Here is a 21,385-nt window from a genome sequence, read left to right on the forward strand (position 1 = left end):
AATTCATAATCCCCAAATTGAACCGAAACTTGAAAATTGAACCGGAAAAACCCAACGCCCCCACTTACGATTTTAGTAAAATCTCGAACAAAGAACCGGGATTTTACTTTGCAAATCTGACCGCTTCCACATCTCGGCGGCGGCGTCCTCCCCTGGCTGACACGACTTCTTCATGTTTCTTCTTCTCCACTTTTCCCGAACCTTCTTCAAATCTCCCCAATAAAATCATCTTTAGCTTTCATCAAAAGTTTCTCCACCCCTCTTAACATCTTGAACCTCCGTTCTCAGCAATGTCATGGTACCGAAGAACCAAACTGGTGTTGGACTCCGTGCGACGGAACCTAAATCCGAAGATTCTTCCCTCGAGAATCAACCCAACTGGGTCTTCGAATCCCTCACCTAAGTTTTCTGGGTTCTCCTCAATCGAAGTAGGGTTACGATCATGGACAAACACCAACAGGGTCGCTCACAATCCGTTTCCGAGTCAAGCCAAGAGAAGCTACTACGTTGATCGTTACCAAGTTCGTCACTTTAAGCCACGTGGACCCAGAAAGTGGCTCCAAAACCCTAAAGCCGTCTGGACGGTTGTTCTCCTCGGTTCCGGAGCCCTCATCACTCTCTACTTCGGCAACTTGGAGACTGTTCCTTACACTAAGCGAACACACTTCGTTCTCTTGTCCAAATCCATGGAGAAGCGTATTGGTGAATCCCAGTTTGAGCAGATTAAGAAAACTTACAAAGGCAAAGTCCTCCCTGCCATCCACCCTGAGAGCATTAGGGTTAGGTTGATTGCTAAAGATGTCATTGATGCCTTGCAGAGAGGTTTGAGCCACGAGCGTGTGTGGAGTGATTTAGGGTATGGTTCCATGGATAGCACTGCCAGGGGTAGTGATAGGGGAGTGAAGGAGGTGGGTATGGCTTTGAGTGAAGATGGTCAAGAGACGTTGAGTGGGATGAGATGGTCCAAAGATGATCAGATTCTTGATGATAAATGGATTCAAGAAAGCAGGAAGAAAGATTCCAAGGGAGAGAGTGCTCATCTTGAAGGTATTAACTGGGAGGTGATTGTGGTTAACGAGCCTATGGTTAACGCCTTCTGCTTGCCCGCTGGGAAGATTGTTGTCTTCACTGGTTTGCTTGATCATTTCAAGTCTGATGCTGAAGTTGCTACTGTCATCGGACACGAGGTACATAACAGTCTCAAGGAACAAAAGCGTGGTTTTTTACTGATTGTTTTATTGTCTGATTAGGTTGGTCATGCTGTGGCTAGACATGTAGCGGAGGGGATAACAAAGAACTTATGGTTTGCAATCCTTCAACTGGTTCTGTATCAGTTTGTCATGCCCGATCTTGTGAACACAATGTCTGCCCTTTTCTTGAGGCTTCCTTTCTCCAGAAAGTACATTCTCTTCCTTTCTCTCTTGTTGTCTCTCTTTCCATCCTTTGCTCTTAGTACAATAACTCACAAGATAAACTTAGGAAAGTTTAGCCTTTGAGGGGATTTTGGGTTCAGTTTTGCAAATGATTGTCAAATAATTCGATAAATTTTGTTAGAAACTAATCATCCTGTGAACCATTAGGAGATATGAAGAAGAGAAGGAACGATATGTATGTGTTTGATCAAGTAAAACAAGTTCTGATGTGTGTAATGGCAGGATGGAGATTGAGGCCGATTACATTGGTTTGCTATTGCTTGCATCTGCGGGCTACGACCCACGAATAGCTCCCAAAGTGTATGAGAAGCTGGGGAAGCTCGGGGGAGATGTGGCACTTGGGGAATATTTATCGACACATCCTTCGGGAAAGAAGAGATCACAGCTTCTGGCTCAGGCCAATGTGATGGAAGAGGCACTTATGATCTATAGAGAAGTCCAATCGGGTCGTGGCATTGAAGGCTTTCTGTAGCCTTCTAGGCCATTCATCTCGCCTGAGTCTCTTTGTACTTTTCACCTTCCCTTTTATTATGTTTTTAAAAGGAAGAATATGTAAGTTGGCTTGCATCTATTGCACTTTTTTCTTTTGATCGTTACTTGTATTATAACATCTATCTAGGCCCAATATATTATTGCCAAGTGCCTGACATTTGTAATGGTAAAATGTCGAATGCAAAATAATCAGTATTCTTCATATAATATAGTTAACAGAAGGTTGAACAAATGTTTTACTACACTTGTCTATCAAATTTTGCCATAGGGTACCAAATTCAAGCAAAATATGGGAGTGGCGTGAAGAGCTTGCGACTCTCCAGTTATTATGGTTATACAGGTAGCAGTTTTTAAAAGATAAAAAGATATCACCAAGCAGATTTATGTTCAAAAATAGTTTAACGAACGTTCGACATGAAGTTCAGTAGTCTAGTCGGAGATCAATCGAATTTTTTTTTAAGACTTTTAATCGACATGTAAGACGCAGTATTTCACTTGGAAATGTCGGTAGTTTAGTTTTGTGCTCAATCTGCAATATTTTGAGTCCTATGCTAAACTTAGAGCCGGTGGGTTTTTCCATTAACAATATTTTTTTTTTGTCATCTCTCAAATAATTAAAAACATTAAACAAAAATTATGAGGTAAGAACATAACTTAAAATATTTATCAACTAAATGTTTTAGCAGAACATGCAAGCATAATATTATTATGAATATTTTTTTTTGTCAAGCAACAAAAACAGATTTAAACTGACTATGTAGACTAAACTGCTAGTTCCGCATCTATATAAATAAGAAACGATGGTTGCTTCCTTACACTGCGTGCTAGGTTGTCCACCTTAGATATTTGTGCCCGTGGTATATTGATGATTTCTGAGCTCTGAAAGCTCTTCTTCAAGATCTTTATGTCTTCCAATAACTTGTAAATATTGGTCATTCTTCTGTTTCCGAAACCATCTTCACTAACTGAGAACAATTCGTTGCAAATGTAACCGTAAACTGCCTAAGATTCTACATACATTTCATCGCCAAATCAAAGCCTTGATCTCTGAGTGGCAACTGGGCCGCTCCTGTATTCCTCACTCCCATTAAACCATCAAAATCTTTCAGAGTGATATCCCATCCTTGTCGGGAAAATGGTTCTTTGGTTTTCCATGACCCATCTGTTAAACACTATTTACCTGCGATAGCTGGTACCATTGGTTCCACCGGCAAGCGAGAATGGTCGAGTGTCTGTATAAGTAAGTTTTGTGCCTCATCCCAAAGTGATGACTCCGTTTCAACTAACTTAAGAGTATCTCTAGGATCAATATCCAAATTGCTATAAACTTTATTATTTCGTCATTTCTAAATATACCATAAGATCCATGCAAATTGATGATATTCCAACTTCAAAGAGACCCTCCAAAATAAATGATCCATGTTTGTAAAGAGAGATTGAGTGGGAAATATTTCTGGGTTTGATGGAATGCTAGAGAGCGCCTGAACCTGAACCGCTGGTGCACATTCAAAGAACACATGATTAATGGATTCCTCAGAATCTCCACATCTGCCAAATCGTATCCCCTTGTATTTCTCGTGCTCGTAATTTTTTTTTTGACCGCAATACATCATGTGACCAATTACCATAAAAAATGTTTCATTTTAGGTAACAACGAACTTTCCAGCAGTGAGCCTTCAATGGATTGTCTGAAGGACCATACTCATGTGACATTCTCTCTCCATCCGAATACACTCGTTCTAATTGGTATTTTGATTTAACCGTGTATCTTCCAGTATTAGTAAAATACCATCTATCTCGATCTGATGACAAAAATCGGCTGAGTGGAATACTTTCAATTAATTCCTCATCTTGAGGATCCACCAACGTCTGAATTACCTGTAAATTCCATGTTCTTGATTCTACATTGATGAGAGAATCCACTGTAAGGTCCCGGTGAAGGTTATGTTGAATTTTATTTGTTTGTCTCGGGCGAGTGGATGAGAGAGCCAAGGGTCATTGATCATGATCCCACCCTTTTGATTAGTCTTTTGCTAACTAGAAATCTAGCTGAAACAATACTACGTCAGCCGTATGACGACAACTACAATCTAATTGGTTCCAGGGGTGATTATTATGAATACTTATTAGTTTATGTTTTATTAATAAAAAATAAGCATGATACGTTATTATTTATGTTTTCAAAAATTTTAAATCAAACATCAAATTATTTATATAAAAAAAATTTCATTAAAATATATATATGTTTATTATTGTGTTAAAAATTTAAAAACACTTACATTTTAGATATATGTTAGAAAATATATTTATACAAATGTTTTTATTTGATTAATATTTAATTATAAATTGTTTTATATCTTAATTTTTTAACTTCTATAATATAAAATATTATCTCAAGATAACAACATAATATATCATAATTATTAATATTTAATTATAAATTGTTGTATATCTTAATTTTTAAATTTTATAATAGAAAATATTATTTCAAGATTACAACATAATATATAAGAATTATTTACTTTTAAAAAACTTATATTATTAATATAAATTTGTTTTTAGTTATCTATCTATACTATTATTTGAGAAGTGGATTTGCTTACTTGTCATCTTATCCATAATTTTAGTTAATTTGTTTACTTGTCATCTTTTCCATGATTTTAGCATAAGTCATTGTCATTAGTTTTATTAATATTATTATTTAAAATTTTATCTAGATATATATATATATATTTGAATATTACTATATCTATATATTATTAGTTTTAAATATATTTTTTAATATATCATTATCATGATATTTAGGACATTTAATTAATAAATAGATGTTAAAAATTTATATTAATAATATCTACCAATAATATCATCATTATTTTATCTCATATTTAGTTTATGATTTTATTGACTAATATTATAATCCGTTTCTCTGATTTTAGTTTTGGAAATATTGATCAAATACAGAGTATTATAAAATTTATATATTAATTATACTAATCATTTGAATTAATCAGTTTTTTTTGTTTATTCGGTATGATCTATTAATGTAGTGAAATATATCCATATACTGTGGTTTCTTAAAAATATTATCCATTTTGTTTATTCGGTACTACCAAATTCATACTATTTATGTATTTCGGTTTGGTTCAGTTTTAAATGGTTTGGTTTTTCCGGATTGAACACTCTTACACTATTGTTATTTTGTTGATATTTTATAATTGTGATTTTTATAATCCTTTCAGTGCCATATGATTTTTTTTCTGTCCAAATACAATATATATTTAATTTTAAATACAAATTTCTTAATTTAATTATTACTACAGAAAATATTTCAATCCAAAATATACATCACATAAATAAAACTATGAAACAAAAGAATATAATTTAATACACTGATTACCAATATGAATATTGAAATTTTATAATTTATAATATTAATTTAAAAACTGTATCTAATTTAATTAATATTTTTATTAAAATAAAAATTATAAATAAAAATTGTTAGGTTATTAGATATATTAATCCACACAAGGTGTGAGACATCAACTAGTATATAAAAATTCATTAAGGGTATCATTAAATTTAACCGATATAATTTTTAATGTGAGAGCTCCTTTGCGAAAAATCACTACACAAATAACACGCAAATAACAATATAGATATTTATATATTATTATATAATTTATTGTTAATGAGAAACACACTTAGAATCCAACATTGAAGTTTTTATAAGAGTTACACTATTGATATCTTGATACAGGTTTAGAACTTAAGTTAGATTTGAAGGAACTGATAACCAGCAAATTTATATAACAAACATGTACTTTTATATTAAAATTTTATCAAAAAATTACAATTCTTTTGATTAGCTTTACCCAATTTTTTTATATTTTATCAAGACAAAAACTATGACTATCTAATTTTAATTTCTCTTTTACTTTCTGACCTTGAGTAGTTAGTATTCCCTCTAATGAAAAGTCCTCTTATTGCTTTCCCGACGTAAATTGCTAACTTTAATAAACTTTTTTATATTATTTGACTCAAAAAAATATATATATAAAATAATAAAGTTGAAGATAAACTCTCCACAATGCGCCACATCATCCTTCATATCTCCATTTTGCGACATGTGTCAAGCAAAAAGAGAGCTTCTTCTTTTTTCTTCCAATTCGTGGATTTTCTTCTTCTTTTTTCTTTGATGTTTCTGGCTCGTGGATTAGCTGGATTTTATGATTTTTTATTGGGTCTTTCTATTTATTTATTGACCCATACTTTGATATATGCGGCCCGTTTGTGTTTAGAGTTAGGTGTGCCATCTTCAACTGATCGACGTCGTCACCTTCCATTGTCCCCGACTGCGTTTTCATGTAACGTCTTCCTTTTCACTTGAAAAATCAAGCTTTAATTCAATCATTAAGCTTCACCCACCTTTCTTCCCACTCCATCTCATTTATTCTCATTAACAAGCATCATTTGTAACAGATCCAAGGTCGAGCTATAAATAAGTGTTTTGGAGCGATGAAGATATGCACCATTGAAATATCTCATAGCTTAAGCAATCCGACAGACGCCTTCAGATATGTCGTCTTCTATGTTCTTCTCGCCAACTTGAGAGCAGACCGTTGCTCAAACACGGAGGAGGTGCGTCTTTTGAGGTTTTTGGAACATAATTTCCATTTTCCTTGCATTAATCAACGGCTTCGTACAAACATTAGTTTAACCGGTATGTAGAGAAAGTAATCTTTGATTCCTCATTACACAAAATTAATATGGGTTTATTATGTTTAAATTTAAGTTTAATTTATGTATTGCTTTCTAAAATTGTTTAAATTTTAATACAAAATAATTTTTTTTAAAAAATAATTTATCCCCAAAAATATATATTTTTCATTCCCACCATTACTTTTTCATAACAATAACATAAAAACAAATACGTTTTAAACTAAAACAAAGCTAAATGTCTAAACTTAAACTTCAAATGCCTGAGGCTATAACATACAACTCACCAATTCCTTCCAATATATCTTCACTATTAAACTTAATAGACATTATCTTCACTACTAAACCTAATACACATTATTCACCATTTCGAGCATTAATCTCATACAAAAAAATAATATATATAAAACATAATTGTAAAATAAAAGTCGCATAATTAAAACAATATATATAGAACGAACTTAACATCATCGTGTATAGAAAAATGTTGGCTGCTGATTTCATGAAAAACTAAGCACCAATACTAACTTCCATAGTAAAAAAAATATGCAACATAAACAAAATCTTTATAAACACAATAAACAACCGCTCTATGCGTAGCGCAGGCAAGCCACTAGTAAATAAATAAAAATAAATTCTTTTATATTCATTCGACAAAGAAATTTATTCTGTTTAGGATTTATTTGTGGAATAACCATAAAAAATAGATTTTTAGTAAGACGGTACAAAGAGATAGGAAGAGAAAAGAAGAAAAGATGGGGTGAGGTTGTGGTTATTTAGTAAATTATAATTTTTGATGGTCATTTTGCCTAATTTCCCTTATGTTTACTTGACTTGACTCCAAATATTCTCATGTGCATCTTCTTTCATATATTTTAAATATTACTAGGTGGACGGACTCACACAATGTGCTGACATAAATAAAAAATTTTAAAATTATGGTTATATTTCTATAATCTATATTCTTTTATATATACATAGCTAGCATATATTATGTTTATGTAATTATGACAAATTCTTCATTAACTGATTATACATGTAAAGCAAAAAGAGGGATATTACATATGCATATGTATTTGTATATCTATCATTTTATATTCTCAATATAAACACAGTCATAGTTAATGTTCAACAAAAGATAAGAATTGTTAATCTAAATTGACTTACTAAAAGAAGTTACTAAATCATTTTAATATATGTGTATTTATAAATTATGGAAAAATCAACCTAATACATTTGAAAGGTTTGATATTTGATATCTCTATAAAGTCTTATATACTAAATCACAAGTTACTTAACAAATCAAAATTTGACATGTCGCATATGTTTTACAAAAATACATAAACAATCTAATGAAAAATATATCATCTCTAATTTCTAGTAACTCTATCTTAAATTATATCATAATATCTCATCTTACTTTTTCCTATATGATTTTTTATCTATTAATTTATCCTAAAATCCAGACTAAGTACTTGAAAGTGTTTGTTTCTAAATTAGGAAAAAAAGTACTTGTAGGCAATAGTATCTTTAGAATACACCAATGTAATCAAACTCAAGTTGACAAAAATAGATTTGTATACTGATGTTAACGGGTCTACAAGTGTTTGTGAATGAGAATAAGACTAATCTAATGAAGAACAAGATCTAAAACAAGGTCAAAATGTAAAAGGAACTAGAGCTCAAGGTAGATATGTGTGTATGCGGGTATGAATGTGTCTCTCGTTATCCTCCTCTTTTATACTTGCTCACGTTATTAGAATCCTTCGACATCTTCTCTTCTTCTTGTTCCCCAATTCCAGCAATCTCAGAGGTTTGATTGTTTCCGCGGATCCCAGGAGCATGATTCGTTTGACCAAGTCTTATCCTTTTTTTTGCGACTTCGATGGCTATCGACCTCTCGGTTTGAACTTCTATCATCTTCGATATCTTTATATGTCACCTGCCACCCAAAATGGGTTTGGGATCAGGATCCAACAATTGCCCCCACAGTCCTTAGATGGATTTGCGGCACATTTAAGGACGAAATCTTCCTCCTACTCTAGCGCAAGGATAATTACGTTGTGATACACCTATATATCTCTCATATACTATCCCTTCACACATTGGAGTATAATTCTTGTAAGCATATTTTCGAGATCTTTAAAATCCTGGCTAAATTTGAATGCATAGCTCCTTGTCTGTTATATCCTTCTTTATTTTTTGTAATACCTCATGAGCTATGTCTATTATGAGAAGACCGAGCTTCAGTGATTCTGATAGGAACCATGAAAGAGGCGGTACAGAAGGATCAGAAGATCCGTTCCGGCGATGTTAGTGACGCTACAACTGAGGTTATGAGAGAGGAAACTCCTCTTCCTTCTGATTCACGTGCCACATGCGGGCGTGTGAATGCTATCAGCCCTAAAGAGGCTTCCGCGAACAAGGCCGTTGGCAAGAAGCATGCGAGTCCGTTAAGTTTCGATGAGCGAAATCGTCTTCCAAAAAAGGCTAGGACTGAAGGCTCCAGCCAACGTTAGAGTTCGTCGAGTGAGGTTGCTGGGACTAAACCCTTTCATTGATGGTTTACTTATGGCAAAGATTCCCAATTACTTATTATCTAGACAGTGTTGCTCATGTGTACACCTCAAATCAGTGCAATGTCTTCTTCCGTCTATTCGTAACATGGCCGAATGTGATTCCTATATGAAGATGGCGGTCACACATTTCCATTGAGACACATGATTGGATATTTTGGTATAAACTGACATTTTTACATAGAGATAACAATCCTATATTTTTGTTTAATGTGTTGTTTAGAGCAAAAAATCTTTGCACATATGGATTTTAGCTCATTAAACAGAAAGGCGAATCATAATTTTTTGTTGGACTGATTTTAATTTGTTCTCTATGGTTAATTAAAATGTGATGTCTATATGAAGATGGCGGTCACACATGTTAACGTACGAGAAATCTGATGGAAATTCAAATTGGCTCATATGTTAGAAAATATTTTGCATATATTTTAGAAAATATAGAATTTGGCTCATTAAACAGAAAGGTGAATCATAATTTTTTGTTGGACTGATTTTAATTTGTTCTCTATGGTTAATTAAAATGTGATGCTTATATGAAGATGGCGGTCACACATCTTAACATACGAGAAATCTGATGGAAATTCAAATTGGATGCACATATTCCGGTTATAAAGCTGATTGAAATGATAATGATATGACATGTTAGAAAATATAGAATTTGGCTCATTAAACAGAAAGGTGAATCATATTTTTTTGCTGGAGTGATTTTAATTTGTTCTCTATGGTTAATTAAAATGAAGTCGATTTAATATAATTCTTCGTATATTATGATAATGTAATTAAGTTTATTTCAAAACAGTATTTTAAATTTTATAAACCATTTAAATTGTAAATTTAGAGGTAAAACATATTTTTAATTTTTAATTTTAGTTCTCCAATGTATATAAAAGAAGTTTAGTAAGACAACAAATAATTTAATCCTTCTCTTATTTCTAAATTTCGCAATAAAAAAAAACTGGAGTAACATACACAAATTAGAATTTACAAATAACATAACTTATAGTTTGGAAGTGTATTCAAATTAATCATTTGTATGTTTAGTTAGTCTGTTTCTATCATTAATTCCATTTGAGTGTCATGTATTATCTATGATTTCCATTGAGACACATGATTGGATATTTTGGTATAAACTGACATTTTTACATAGAGATAACAATCCTATATTTTTGTTTAATGTGTTGTTATAGCAAAAAATCTTTGCACATATGGAATTTAGCTCATTAAACAGAAAGGTGAATCATAATTTTTTGTTGGACTGATTTTAATTTGTTCTCTATGGTTAATTAAAATGTGATGCCTATATGAAGATGGCGGTCAGACATGTTAACGTACAAGAAATCTGATGGAAATTCAAATTGGTTCATATGTTAGAAAATATTTTGCACATATGTTAGAAAATATAGAATTTGGTTCATTAAACAGAAAGGTGAATCATATTTCTTTGTTGGACTGATTTTAATTTGTTCTCTATGGTTAATTAAAATGTGATGCTTATATGAAGATGACGGTCACACATGTTAACGTACGAGAAATCTGATGGAAATTCAAATTGGATGCACATATTCCGGTTATAAAGCTGATTTAAATGATAATGATATGACATGTTAGAAAATATAGAATTTGGCTCATTAAACAGAAAGGTGAATCATAATTTTTTGCTGGACTGATTTTAATTTATTCTCTATGGTTAATTAAAATGAAGTCGATTTAACATAATTTTTCGTATATTATGATAATGTAATTAAGTTTATTTCAAAACAGTATTTTAAATTTTATAAACCATTTAAATTGTAAATTTAGAGGTAAAACATATTTTAATTTTAAATCGTAGTTCTCCAATGTATATAAAAAAAGTTTAGTAAGACAGCAAATAATTTAATCCTTCTCTTATTTCTAAATTTCGAAATAAAAAAACTGGAGTAACATACATAAATTAGAATTTACAAATAACATAACTTATAGTTTGGAAGTGTATTCAAATTAATCATTTGTATGTTTAGTTAGTCCGTTTCTATCATTAATTCCATTTGAGTATCATGTATTATCTATGATTTCCACTGAGACAAATGATGGGATATTTTGGTATAAACTGACATTTTTACATAGAGATAATAATCCTATATTTTTGTTTAATGTGTTGTTTAGAGCAAATTTTTTTTGCACATATGTAGATGAATGTTGAATTCGTGATATCTAACAATTATCGAATGAATGGGGAGTAACAAATAATGGCGTGTGTGTAAGAGAGAGAGAGAGAGAGAGAGAGTGGGCCATTCTGCGTTTGAGCTTTAAATGTGTTTTATAAATGTTGTAATAGACCGTTGAGCAGACCACTGATATTCCCACCAAATTCAATTCCCCACAGATAGAGATAAAGAGGCCAAGAAATCGAATTATTGAGGGTTTTCAGTTTTCACCTTCAAAGACTAAGGTTTTTTTTTATTTTGTCAAATGGTATTAATATTTTGGTATGGGGACATGTAGTGAGTCTTTATCATGATTAAGAGTTTTTTTTTGTATAAACCATGATTAAGAGTTATTATTTTGTGGAATTTAAACATCATCTATTTTGCTGTGGTAATAATTCGAAAATAGTTCGAGCTTTAACTTTTACGACTTACCACGGATCCACCGTCGTTTGTATCAAAGGAGGTACGAATGATTCAGTCCACGAAAGAGAACTTACATAACTTTGTCTTAAATACTTTTAAATTGCATTCTTGTATATGTTCTTGAATACTACTTGTTTTGATTCCCTCTTTTCACCACTATCAAAGCAAAATAAAAAGCATGATGTGACATATTTTTGTTTTCTATGTAAACGAAAAGGTGAAAGAGATAAATCAAAAATATGCTCGTAAAGTTCAAGACTGGGCTTATTACAAAAAGTGAGTATTACATTAAATATTAAACCTCAGTTTACCGCGCTAAAACAAGTAACAACTGATCACAAAAGCAATAATAAAAAAAAAACACTAACGAACTAGCATTAAAAGTTGGAAATTTTTAGAAGAAGAGCCATAAATAAAGTAACCTAACGGTACTATATGCATATACAAGTAGAGAAGCATAAGGACTCATGAGCTCCATTGATAACTCTCTCTCTCTCTCTCTCTCTCTCTCTCTCTCTGCCATTACCAACCACTTCTCTTCTCAGTAATTATGCTCACAGAGCATATATGATACCACCTCTTACTTGCTTCACCTTTATTACTTCCTCCAAGTAACAACGACTCTTCTATCTCTCTCCTTCTCCCCCCCAAAAAAAAAGAGAGAGAGAGATAATCCTTAAGCTTCTTCTAACAATGGCTGGCAAAAACCCACTTCAGAAATGTTTTCTTTTCATCATCTTATCCCTCAATCTCATGTCTCTACATGCAGAAACTGGTCAGAAGAAGACTTATGTTGTCCACATGGACAAATCCGCCATGCCTTCACCTTACACTAATCACCTACAATGGTACTCTTCCAAGATAGACTCTGTAACAGATCCCAAATCACATGAAGAAGAAGGTAACAGAATACTCTACACTTACCAGACTGCGTTTCACGGATTAGCAGCTCGGCTTAGCAAAGAGGAAGCAGCGAGGCTCGAGGAAGAGCCTGGCGTGGTAGCTGTGATTCCGGAGACAAGGTACGAGCTCCACACCACAAGAAGTCCCAGGTTTCTCGGGTTAGAGAGGCAAGAGAGTGAGAGAGTTTGGGCTGAGAGAGTCACCGACCATGATGTGGTCGTCGGTGTTTTGGACACTGGGATATGGCCCGAGAGTGAGAGCTTCAACGACACAGGCATGTCTCCTGGCCCATCTACTTGGAGAGGTGCCTGCGAAACCGGAAGAGGGTTCTTGAAACATAACTGCAACAGAAAGATTGTCGGTGCTAGAGTTTTCTACAGAGGATACGAAGCTGCGACGGGGAAGATCGACCAGGAGCTTGAGTACAGATCACCAAGAGACAAAGACGGTCACGGGACGCACACTGCAGCAACAGTAGCTGGCTCGCCTGTCAGAGGAGCAAATCTTCTCGGATTTGCTTATGGAACGGCTCGAGGGATGGCTCCAAAGGCACGAGTGGCTGCTTACAAAGTCTGTTGGGTTGGTGGATGTTTCAGCTCGGACATCTTATCAGCGGTTGATCAAGCCGTAGCTGATGGAGTCCATGTTCTATCTATATCCTTAGGCGGTGGGATCTCGACTTACTCCCGTGACAGTTTGGCTATAGCAACGTTTGGAGCAATGGAGATGGGAGTGTTCGTCTCGTGTTCGGCAGGTAACGGAGGACCTGATCCGATCAGCCTCACGAATGTTTCTCCGTGGATCACAACGGTTGGGGCAAGTACCATGGACAGAGACTTTCCAGCCACGGTGAGGCTAGGAACTAGGAGAGTCTTCAAAGGAGTTTCTCTTTACAAAGGCAGAACGGTTTTGTCTCGGGGAAAACAGTATCCTCTTGTTTACTTAGGAAGGAACGCAAGTAGTCCTGATCCGACGTCGTTCTGTCTAGACGGTGCTTTGGACCAGCACAACGTAGCAGGGAAAATCGTGATATGCGACCGTGGTGTTACTCCACGTGTCCAGAAGGGCCAGGTTGTGAAAAGAGCAGGAGGTGTTGGGATGATACTGACCAACACCGCGACGAACGGTGAAGAGCTTGTGGCAGATTGTCATTTGCTACCAGCTGTTGCGGTAGGAGAGAAGGAAGGTAAAGTGATCAAGGAGTATGCGATGACGAGTAAAAGAGCTACAGCGAGTTTGGAGATTCTTGGGACAAGAGTTGGGATCAAACCGTCTCCTGTTGTAGCAGCATTCTCTTCGAGAGGACCGAACTTTCTCTCCCTGGAGATCTTGAAACCAGACTTGCTAGCTCCGGGAGTCAACATTCTCGCAGCTTGGTCTGGAGACATGGCGCCGTCTAGTTTGTCGTCTGACAAAAGGAGGGTTAAGTTCAATATACTGTCGGGAACTTCCATGTCATGTCCTCACGTGAGCGGCGTGGCTGCTTTAATCAGATCAAGGCATCCAGATTGGAGCCCTGCAGCGGTCAAATCAGCTCTCATGACAACCGCTTACGTTCACGACAACATGCTTGAGCCTCTTACGGATGCAGCAGGAGCAGAACCTTCGTCGCCTTATGATCACGGTGCTGGACATATAGATCCTCTGAAAGCTATAGATCCTGGTCTAGTCTACGACATTGGACCTCAGGAGTATTTTGATTTCCTATGCACTCAGGAGTTGAGTCCTTCACAGCTCAAGGTCTTCACAAAGCATTCAAACAGATCTTGCAGACACAGTCTTGCCGGTAATAACCCTGGAAACTTGAACTACCCGGCGATCTCAGCTTTGTTCCCAGAGAACACACATGTTAAAGCTATGACACTTAGAAGAACCGTGACCAACGTTGGTCCTCACGTTTCTAGCTACAAGGTCTCTGTCTCTCCTTTCAAAGGCGCAACCGTCACAGTCCAGCCCAAGACACTCAACTTCACTACCAAGCACCAGAAGCTTTCCTACACTGTTACTTTCAGGACGAAGCTGCGGATGAAGAGGCCTGAGTTTGGTGGTCTTTTGTGGAAGAGTGCGACGCATAAGGTTCGTAGCCCGGTTATAATCACATGGTTGCCACCTCTGTAGAAGAGAGGACAAACCGTTATTCAAGAAACTCTAATGTTTTAGTTTCACAAATAATATTTTCTTTATGTAAGGGAGAGCTCTTCTCTAGAAGCAATGCTTTAAAAAAACTTTGTCAGTAGTTTTAGTTCATGTTCTTGCATAAGCTATCTTTTTAAATAAAATATCGTGTTTTCATCAGACTCCTGCACAAAAAGAATGCGAATGCTTTTATATAACTCGTTCACATTCTACAATTCCATTTTCCAAGACCTTGTATAAATAGAATGAAGAGGAATTGCTTTGTATACCCCCACCTCAGTCCTCTCGCCTACACAAATCTATCTAACGATTGATCATTGATCAAAACTGAGCAAGTGTCTGACATGATACATAACAGCACCAATTCAATACATCTTTGATGAAACCCACTGCTACCAACAATTTTCTCAGATATGACAATCCAAACCTGTCATATGTTATTGACATATCTGATCACCATGAATTATTTGGAGATTGATTAGTTTATTCGCATGTTATGTATCTTTTCATGTGCAGTGAGAATGTTGTCTGAAATAAATCTTTCGTCCACAAAAACTGACTGTTTGGGAGACATTATGACCGACAAAGCTGACTTCAATCGACACCAAAATATCTTTTTGGGACATGTTGAAACGTAGAAAAATTTTGAAAACATGGTGTGAAGCTTGGGTTTACGAGAAAGCTTCATGGGCAGCACAGTAGCAAATCGTCTTGAGCCAAGTCCACCCAGGCCCACTCCAGAAGGGTTGATCTCATTACATACACATATATAAAGTGATGGTTGGTATGTAATTAGGTCGATTTGTAAAAGGCTGGTTTTCTTGGCGATTTTGAGTGCGACAAGTGACAGGGTTTCGATCGATGGATCTGGCTATTCCGCCGGATTTGTCGGATCCTCCGAAGGGTGTTAAGGTGATTACGGAGATTCTGGAGGGTGATGTGGTTACAGATCGGGCTGGAGTAACGAAGAAAACGGAGAGCTGGGTTGATGTTGCGCAAGATAAGAAATCGTTGAAGAAACAAGTTGGAAATTCAAGATGAGATTATTGCGAATTCAACTCCGTTATGAGAATATTTCGTAGTAGGAAAGTTTTTGGATCAAGCGCCTCACATCGCAAAAGTCGGTGAGGTGAAACTCCAACCGGAAACCATTGCGTGTACCAACTTGGAGGAAGCTAAAGTTTTTGTTAAGGTGGATACATCAAAGGTGTTGCCAAAAGAGATTACTTTCACTAAGGAATTGCAAGCATTTCACAGTGAAGTACTACTACCCTTGGCTCCCTGCACGATGTAAATTGTGTGATAAATGGGGGCATGGTGGTGTGCACACTAAAAGAAAAGGGAAAAAAATATAAAGATAGTCCTGGAGTTAAGAATAAGAATCCGAAGAGTGAAATTAAGAGTAAGGAAGTGGAGACAAGTGAAAAGACAAGAGGAAGTGCAGAGAGTAGTCAAATAAAGGAAGTGGAGGTCATGGTTCAGAAAGTTGATATTGGGGAGGAAGAAAATATAGAGGAAGAAATTAAGGTGAAGGAAAATGGTTGGTCTGAGGTATCTCCAGCGAAAGCAGAGGAAGTGCAGACAGTTACATTGCAGAGTAATACTTCGGTTATTGAAATATCAGCTTCTAAGTTCTCTGTTCTTATGGATGAGGAGGAGGAAGGTGAACTTTTAGAAGAGATTCAGGAAAAAGAGGAAATGGAAACTCTAGAGAGTGGTTCTCAGGAAGATGATATTATTGATCAAAGAGTTAAGGAATGGGAGAAGTTAGGGGTGCAGAAAGGGAGGAAAAGAGATCAGAAGGCTAAGGCTCAGGATTCCAATCCGGGTAAGAGCATAAGGTCTTCTCGCCAGAAAAACTAATCCGTGATGAGTTTCTTCTGGAATGTTCATGGTTTCAACAAATATTTTAAACATTCCGTTGTTAAAGAGTGGGTTAGAAGCAATAATTTGGAGTTTGATTGCATTTTGGAAATAAGGGTAAAAAAAAAAGCAAAGCTGGGAGAGTTTTAAATACGGTTTTCAGAGATTGGTCATATACGACAAATTATGAACACAGTCAAGGTGGTAGAATTTGGGTAGTATGGAAGGACACGGTTCGGATGAATCCTGTCTACAAAACTGATCAGCTGATAACATGCTCAGTGGGTTTGCAAGGTCAGGAGGAGTTATTTTGTTCGTTATTTATGCTAGTAACACAATGGAAGGCAGAAAGGAGTTATGTGAGGATCTCTGTCACCATCAGAACACTGCAATGTTTCGAAATAAGTTTTGCATGATTATGGGATACTTCAATGAGATATTAGAAGTGGAGGAAATTTCGGGGTGTGCTAGTGGGGAAAGAATTTCAAGTTGTATGAGAGAGTTTCAGAGAATGGTTCTTCATTGCAAGTTCTCTAATATGGGTTTTGAAGATCTTTTATTCACATGGTGCAATAAAAGGGAGGAAGGGGTGATATAAGAAACTAGATGGAGTGCTAATGAATTACTCAGCTCTACTGAGATTTCTTAGTGCTATAATAGATAACTAGATTTTGACCCGCGCTTGAAAAGCGCGGGGTTGTTGGATTATATTATAATACAAAGTTTTATTATATCGAGAAAACATAATTTTTAACAGCTATAATTTACAAATTAGTTTATTTGAGATTTTATATGTACACTTTTACGTAAGTTTCTTTTCGACATGAGAATTATATCCGGATCAAAAAAACAAAGCGAACCGACCCAAAATTATAGGTTTAGTTCAGGTCCAGAGAAGATAACCTATTGGGTTTTTTTCGACCCGCAGGTCTTTGTTTGAGTTCGAGTCCTATCCTAGACCAGATCATAAATATGTGTTTATTAGGTATATTTGGATATTTCGAATATGTTTCTGGTATTATAGATATTGTTTTTAAGTTTTTGCTTTACGATTATAGTTTTGATTTCAGGTAGATTTTTCAAATTAAAAAAAAAATTGGGTATTTGGATAAAATTTTGGATATTTTTCAGTTCATCGTGTCAGATTTTGAATAAGATTTTAAATTTTTAGGTATTTAAAATTTTTTGGTATTTGTTTGGAGTTTCAAATACTTTTCGTGTTTCGCATATTTTTCAGATTTTTTATATATTTCGAATTCTTTTAGGATCTTAAATACCCGAACAGATGTGGACCCATTACGTCCATATCAGATCCAACAACTTTTTGATATAGATTTTTAAAGTTATTGTACAAAAACATGGTTGATGAAATATTTTTCTGAATAAAGGTATCATAAGAAATAATATTAAGATATGTTAAAAATATTTAAAATATTGTATGTTTACAATGATTAATGTATTATCAGAAAAATAATAAATAGTTATACATAACTCCAACAACTTTTTTATATTAGATTTTTTAAAACTCTTTTCTTTTTAATAGTATTGATTCGTTTTAAGTGAAAAGTATATAAAAGTATAATATCTAAACAAATAATTTTCAAAATCTTAAATAATCAATACTGATATCGTGAAGTTGGGTTAGCTTTAATAGAACTAATGAATTTTTTCATTTTTTGAAGGTAACATGAATATTCAGAAAAAACATTTTTAAATATGAAAATATTATCAAACTATAGACGGTTGAAAATTTAGTATATGATATGAGATTTTAGTAGGAAAGTTTATATATGATATGATTACTTTATTATAAACGAAAGAGGAAGTTAGAATGTACACATATATGTCTTGTAATTTATCTTGCTTTAAATCATATATTATATAATAAAATGATAATATAAAACATTAGTTTCAATGCTTTTACGATTAAAAATCAAAATGATAAATATAGTAATGATTAGGATTTAAGAGTGAGATTTAAATAAATAAAAGAATTGACTAAATTATTGTTAGAGAAATATATGGTAACATATTGCTAGTATAAATTTAAGGTAAGACAAAAAAATAATGAGTTAAATGAAAGGGTACAAACAACTTTTATAAGTAGATTTTTTTAGACTCCTTCCCTTTTAATATTATTGATCGGATGATTAACATCTAACGATCTCATTGTTCTGGGCAAAATAATAAAAAATAATAATAACTAGTGTTTAACATGAGGTGACTAAAGATCTACTGATAAATTCTTCACAGTAAAACAAACATGTGAATCTTAGCTACAGTCTATTTATATTATCAAATGAGCACCAAACCAGTTGATGTAACAAATTGAACTAAACCAAAATCTCCATTATTAATTTTAACTAACGATTCTAACCCATGTGTGAATTATCAATCTCACGTAAACATAAACATGAGAAGATAATTATAATAAGAGTACTTATCTTGATCATATTGACCACCGATAGATAGGAAAAACGAGAAGCTGAAGCCGGCCGATATGACGTCGAAAAGAGTACTGATGTTTTTGGTTTTTATTTTTATTTCCTCAACGCTGTTTATGGAGTCTACACAATAACGAGTAAGAGTAGCTAATAACTAGAGCATTATGAATCTCTTTATTATGCTGTTCAGAGTAACGAATCAATAAGAAAATCATAAAAGCTTCATCTGTTATCACCTATCATTCTAGTAATCAAATTTTAATTTGCCAAATATTGAGACTAGCATACGGTGTAAACTGATCTAAGTAGCAAAACATGACGATGACACTTTGCTATCAATGGTGAACCAAACAAACCAACGACTCTCCATTAACCAATATTAAAGCTATAAAACAGTAATAGATAAATAAACTGAAAAAAGGATCGAATCAATATATAATAAACACTAGAATATTTGACATCATGACAACACATCAAAAAAACTACAGATCACAAAATATATTTTGATTACGAGATTCATGACGATGCTTTGTTTGCATCAATACTATTAAAACAGCAGTGTGACCAATTGATAAAAGTAGAATCTAACTATTATTTCAATCTGAATGTAACCATCATATATACACACCATGTATAAAAAACATGACAGTTACGTAACTTTTTTACAGGAAACAGACAAGGTTATCAATTTCCCTGTAACCGGCGGGACCCACTACCTTCTACTACTTTTCCTTTATTGATGTAACTAAATTATTTAACCCACAAATTATTTTCTCATGACCAGAAATACAAATATATTAATTTTTTCAAATGTTTTTTTTATCTTTTACCTAGAATACGGGTCATGGTCCATACCTAATTGACATTGTTACTATTTATTTAAAATAGAAAACATGTCTACGTATGTATAACAATATTTCAAATCTATAAATTTGCTGGTAGCTTCAAATCCGCCTAAAGCACACTACACTATTTAAATTACCAACTTTATAATATTGTCATATAGGTGACCACTAACCACTAAATTTATCTAGCGTTTTTCGGGTCAACCATTATTGGATAACGGGTCAATGAATTTTTTTGGTTTAAACCGGATTTTATGGAGTTTTTTAAAATAAATTTTATAATTTAATTCAAAATCTGAACTAAATTATATGCAAATCATTCAATTTACCATTTTTATCCTAGATTATGATCAAATATGAAAATATCACAAAAAGATATTAAAATTATATTAAAAATTAAATTTAGAAAAATTTATATCAGTACAATAAATAAATATTTTTGAGTATATAGATCGTATTTAATTGGATCCGGGACCTAAACTTACGGGTAGATGCCACATAGGTTTTCGAGTACGGATATTATTAATTACGTTAATAATTCAAAATGCTAAAAATACAAAAATATCCTGATTTTATTAAAACTTAATTAAATATTTCATCATCAAAATTATTTCTATTAAAATGTTAAACATATTATAATCGGCACAATTATAATGCATTCTTTGTAACATTTAAATGTAAATAATAATCAAAAATACAAATGTATATCAAATAAATTTGATTTGTTTAGGAAATAGATCTACACTTTAAAAGTGCATATCAAAATCTAGAATACATAAATATGATTACAAAGAAACGGGCATACGAGCATATATGATTACAAAGATCCGAACGTATGTTGGATCAACTTTTAAATTGCAATTATTTTATAAAATAGATTTTGATTAAGATTTATACATAAATATGATCTAAACACACACAAAATATGATTACAAAGAAAAACAAAAATATGAAAATTAAATTTCTAAAAAAATATATACCCGCCCTTTTTAAGGGCGGATCAAAATCTAGTAATTATGATAAAATCCTAGTAATACACATCAAAGTCATGTCAGAGATGTCTATTCCATCTACCGTTCGGAAGACAAGTAATTGATTGCATAACAAACGATTTATAAACTAATATATCATCAGTCATTCAATTATGAAGCATTAAGCATAAAGTTACTTATCTCTCCAGATGGTTTGGTGAATGAGAATATGTTACGAAGGAAAGTCATCGGTTCGACGGAGATCAACGTACGACTCTCGGCTTCTTTTTTTTTTTTTTTTTTTTTTTTTCATCGACATGATTAGGGATTGGGCTTATTTATGTAGTAGCCATATTTCTCTACAATAATTTTTACAAAAACAACGATGACATGA

At 33.7% G+C, this 21,385-nt stretch overlaps 2 protein-coding genes across 2 annotated transcripts; both read left to right on the forward strand.

Annotated features, from left to right (window-relative positions):
* Positions 1-290: 290 nt before the first annotated feature.
* LOC103832871 lies at positions 291-2,132 on the forward strand. The gene is made up of 3 exons (XM_009108969.3): positions 291-1,187; positions 1,251-1,399; positions 1,656-2,132. Exons 1-3 carry the CDS (start codon positions 291-293, stop codon positions 1,903-1,905), a joined length of 1,296 nt encoding a protein of 431 aa, XP_009107217.1. The 3' UTR covers positions 1,906-2,132.
* Positions 2,133-12,302: 10,170 nt separating this feature from the next.
* On the forward strand, positions 12,303-15,027 carry LOC103832882 (subtilisin-like protease SBT1.3). The gene has a single exon (XM_009108980.2). It carries the CDS (start codon positions 12,523-12,525, stop codon positions 14,848-14,850), a length of 2,328 nt encoding a protein of 775 aa, XP_009107228.1. The 5' UTR covers positions 12,303-12,522; the 3' UTR covers positions 14,851-15,027.
* Positions 15,028-21,385: the final 6,358 nt, after the last annotated feature.

The sequence above is a fragment of the Brassica rapa genome, chromosome A10, assembly GCF_000309985.2.
Source record: "Brassica rapa cultivar Chiifu-401-42 chromosome A10, CAAS_Brap_v3.01, whole genome shotgun sequence".
Taxonomy (NCBI): Eukaryota; Viridiplantae; Streptophyta; class Magnoliopsida; order Brassicales; family Brassicaceae; genus Brassica; species Brassica rapa.

Coding starts and splice junctions, on each gene's coding strand:
- LOC103832882 (XM_009108980.2), top strand. CDS start 12,523: ATGGCTGGCAAAAACCCACTTCAGAAATGTTTTCTTTTCATCATCTTA.
- LOC103832871 (XM_009108969.3), top strand. CDS start 291: ATGTCATGGTACCGAAGAACCAAACTGGTGTTGGACTCCGTGCGACGG. Junction 1,188..1,250: donor CTACTGTCATCGGACACGAG/GTACATAACAGT, acceptor TTGTCTGATTAG/GTTGGTCATGCTGTGGCTAG. Junction 1,400..1,655: donor AGGCTTCCTTTCTCCAGAAA/GTACATTCTCTT, acceptor GTGTAATGGCAG/GATGGAGATTGAGGCCGATT.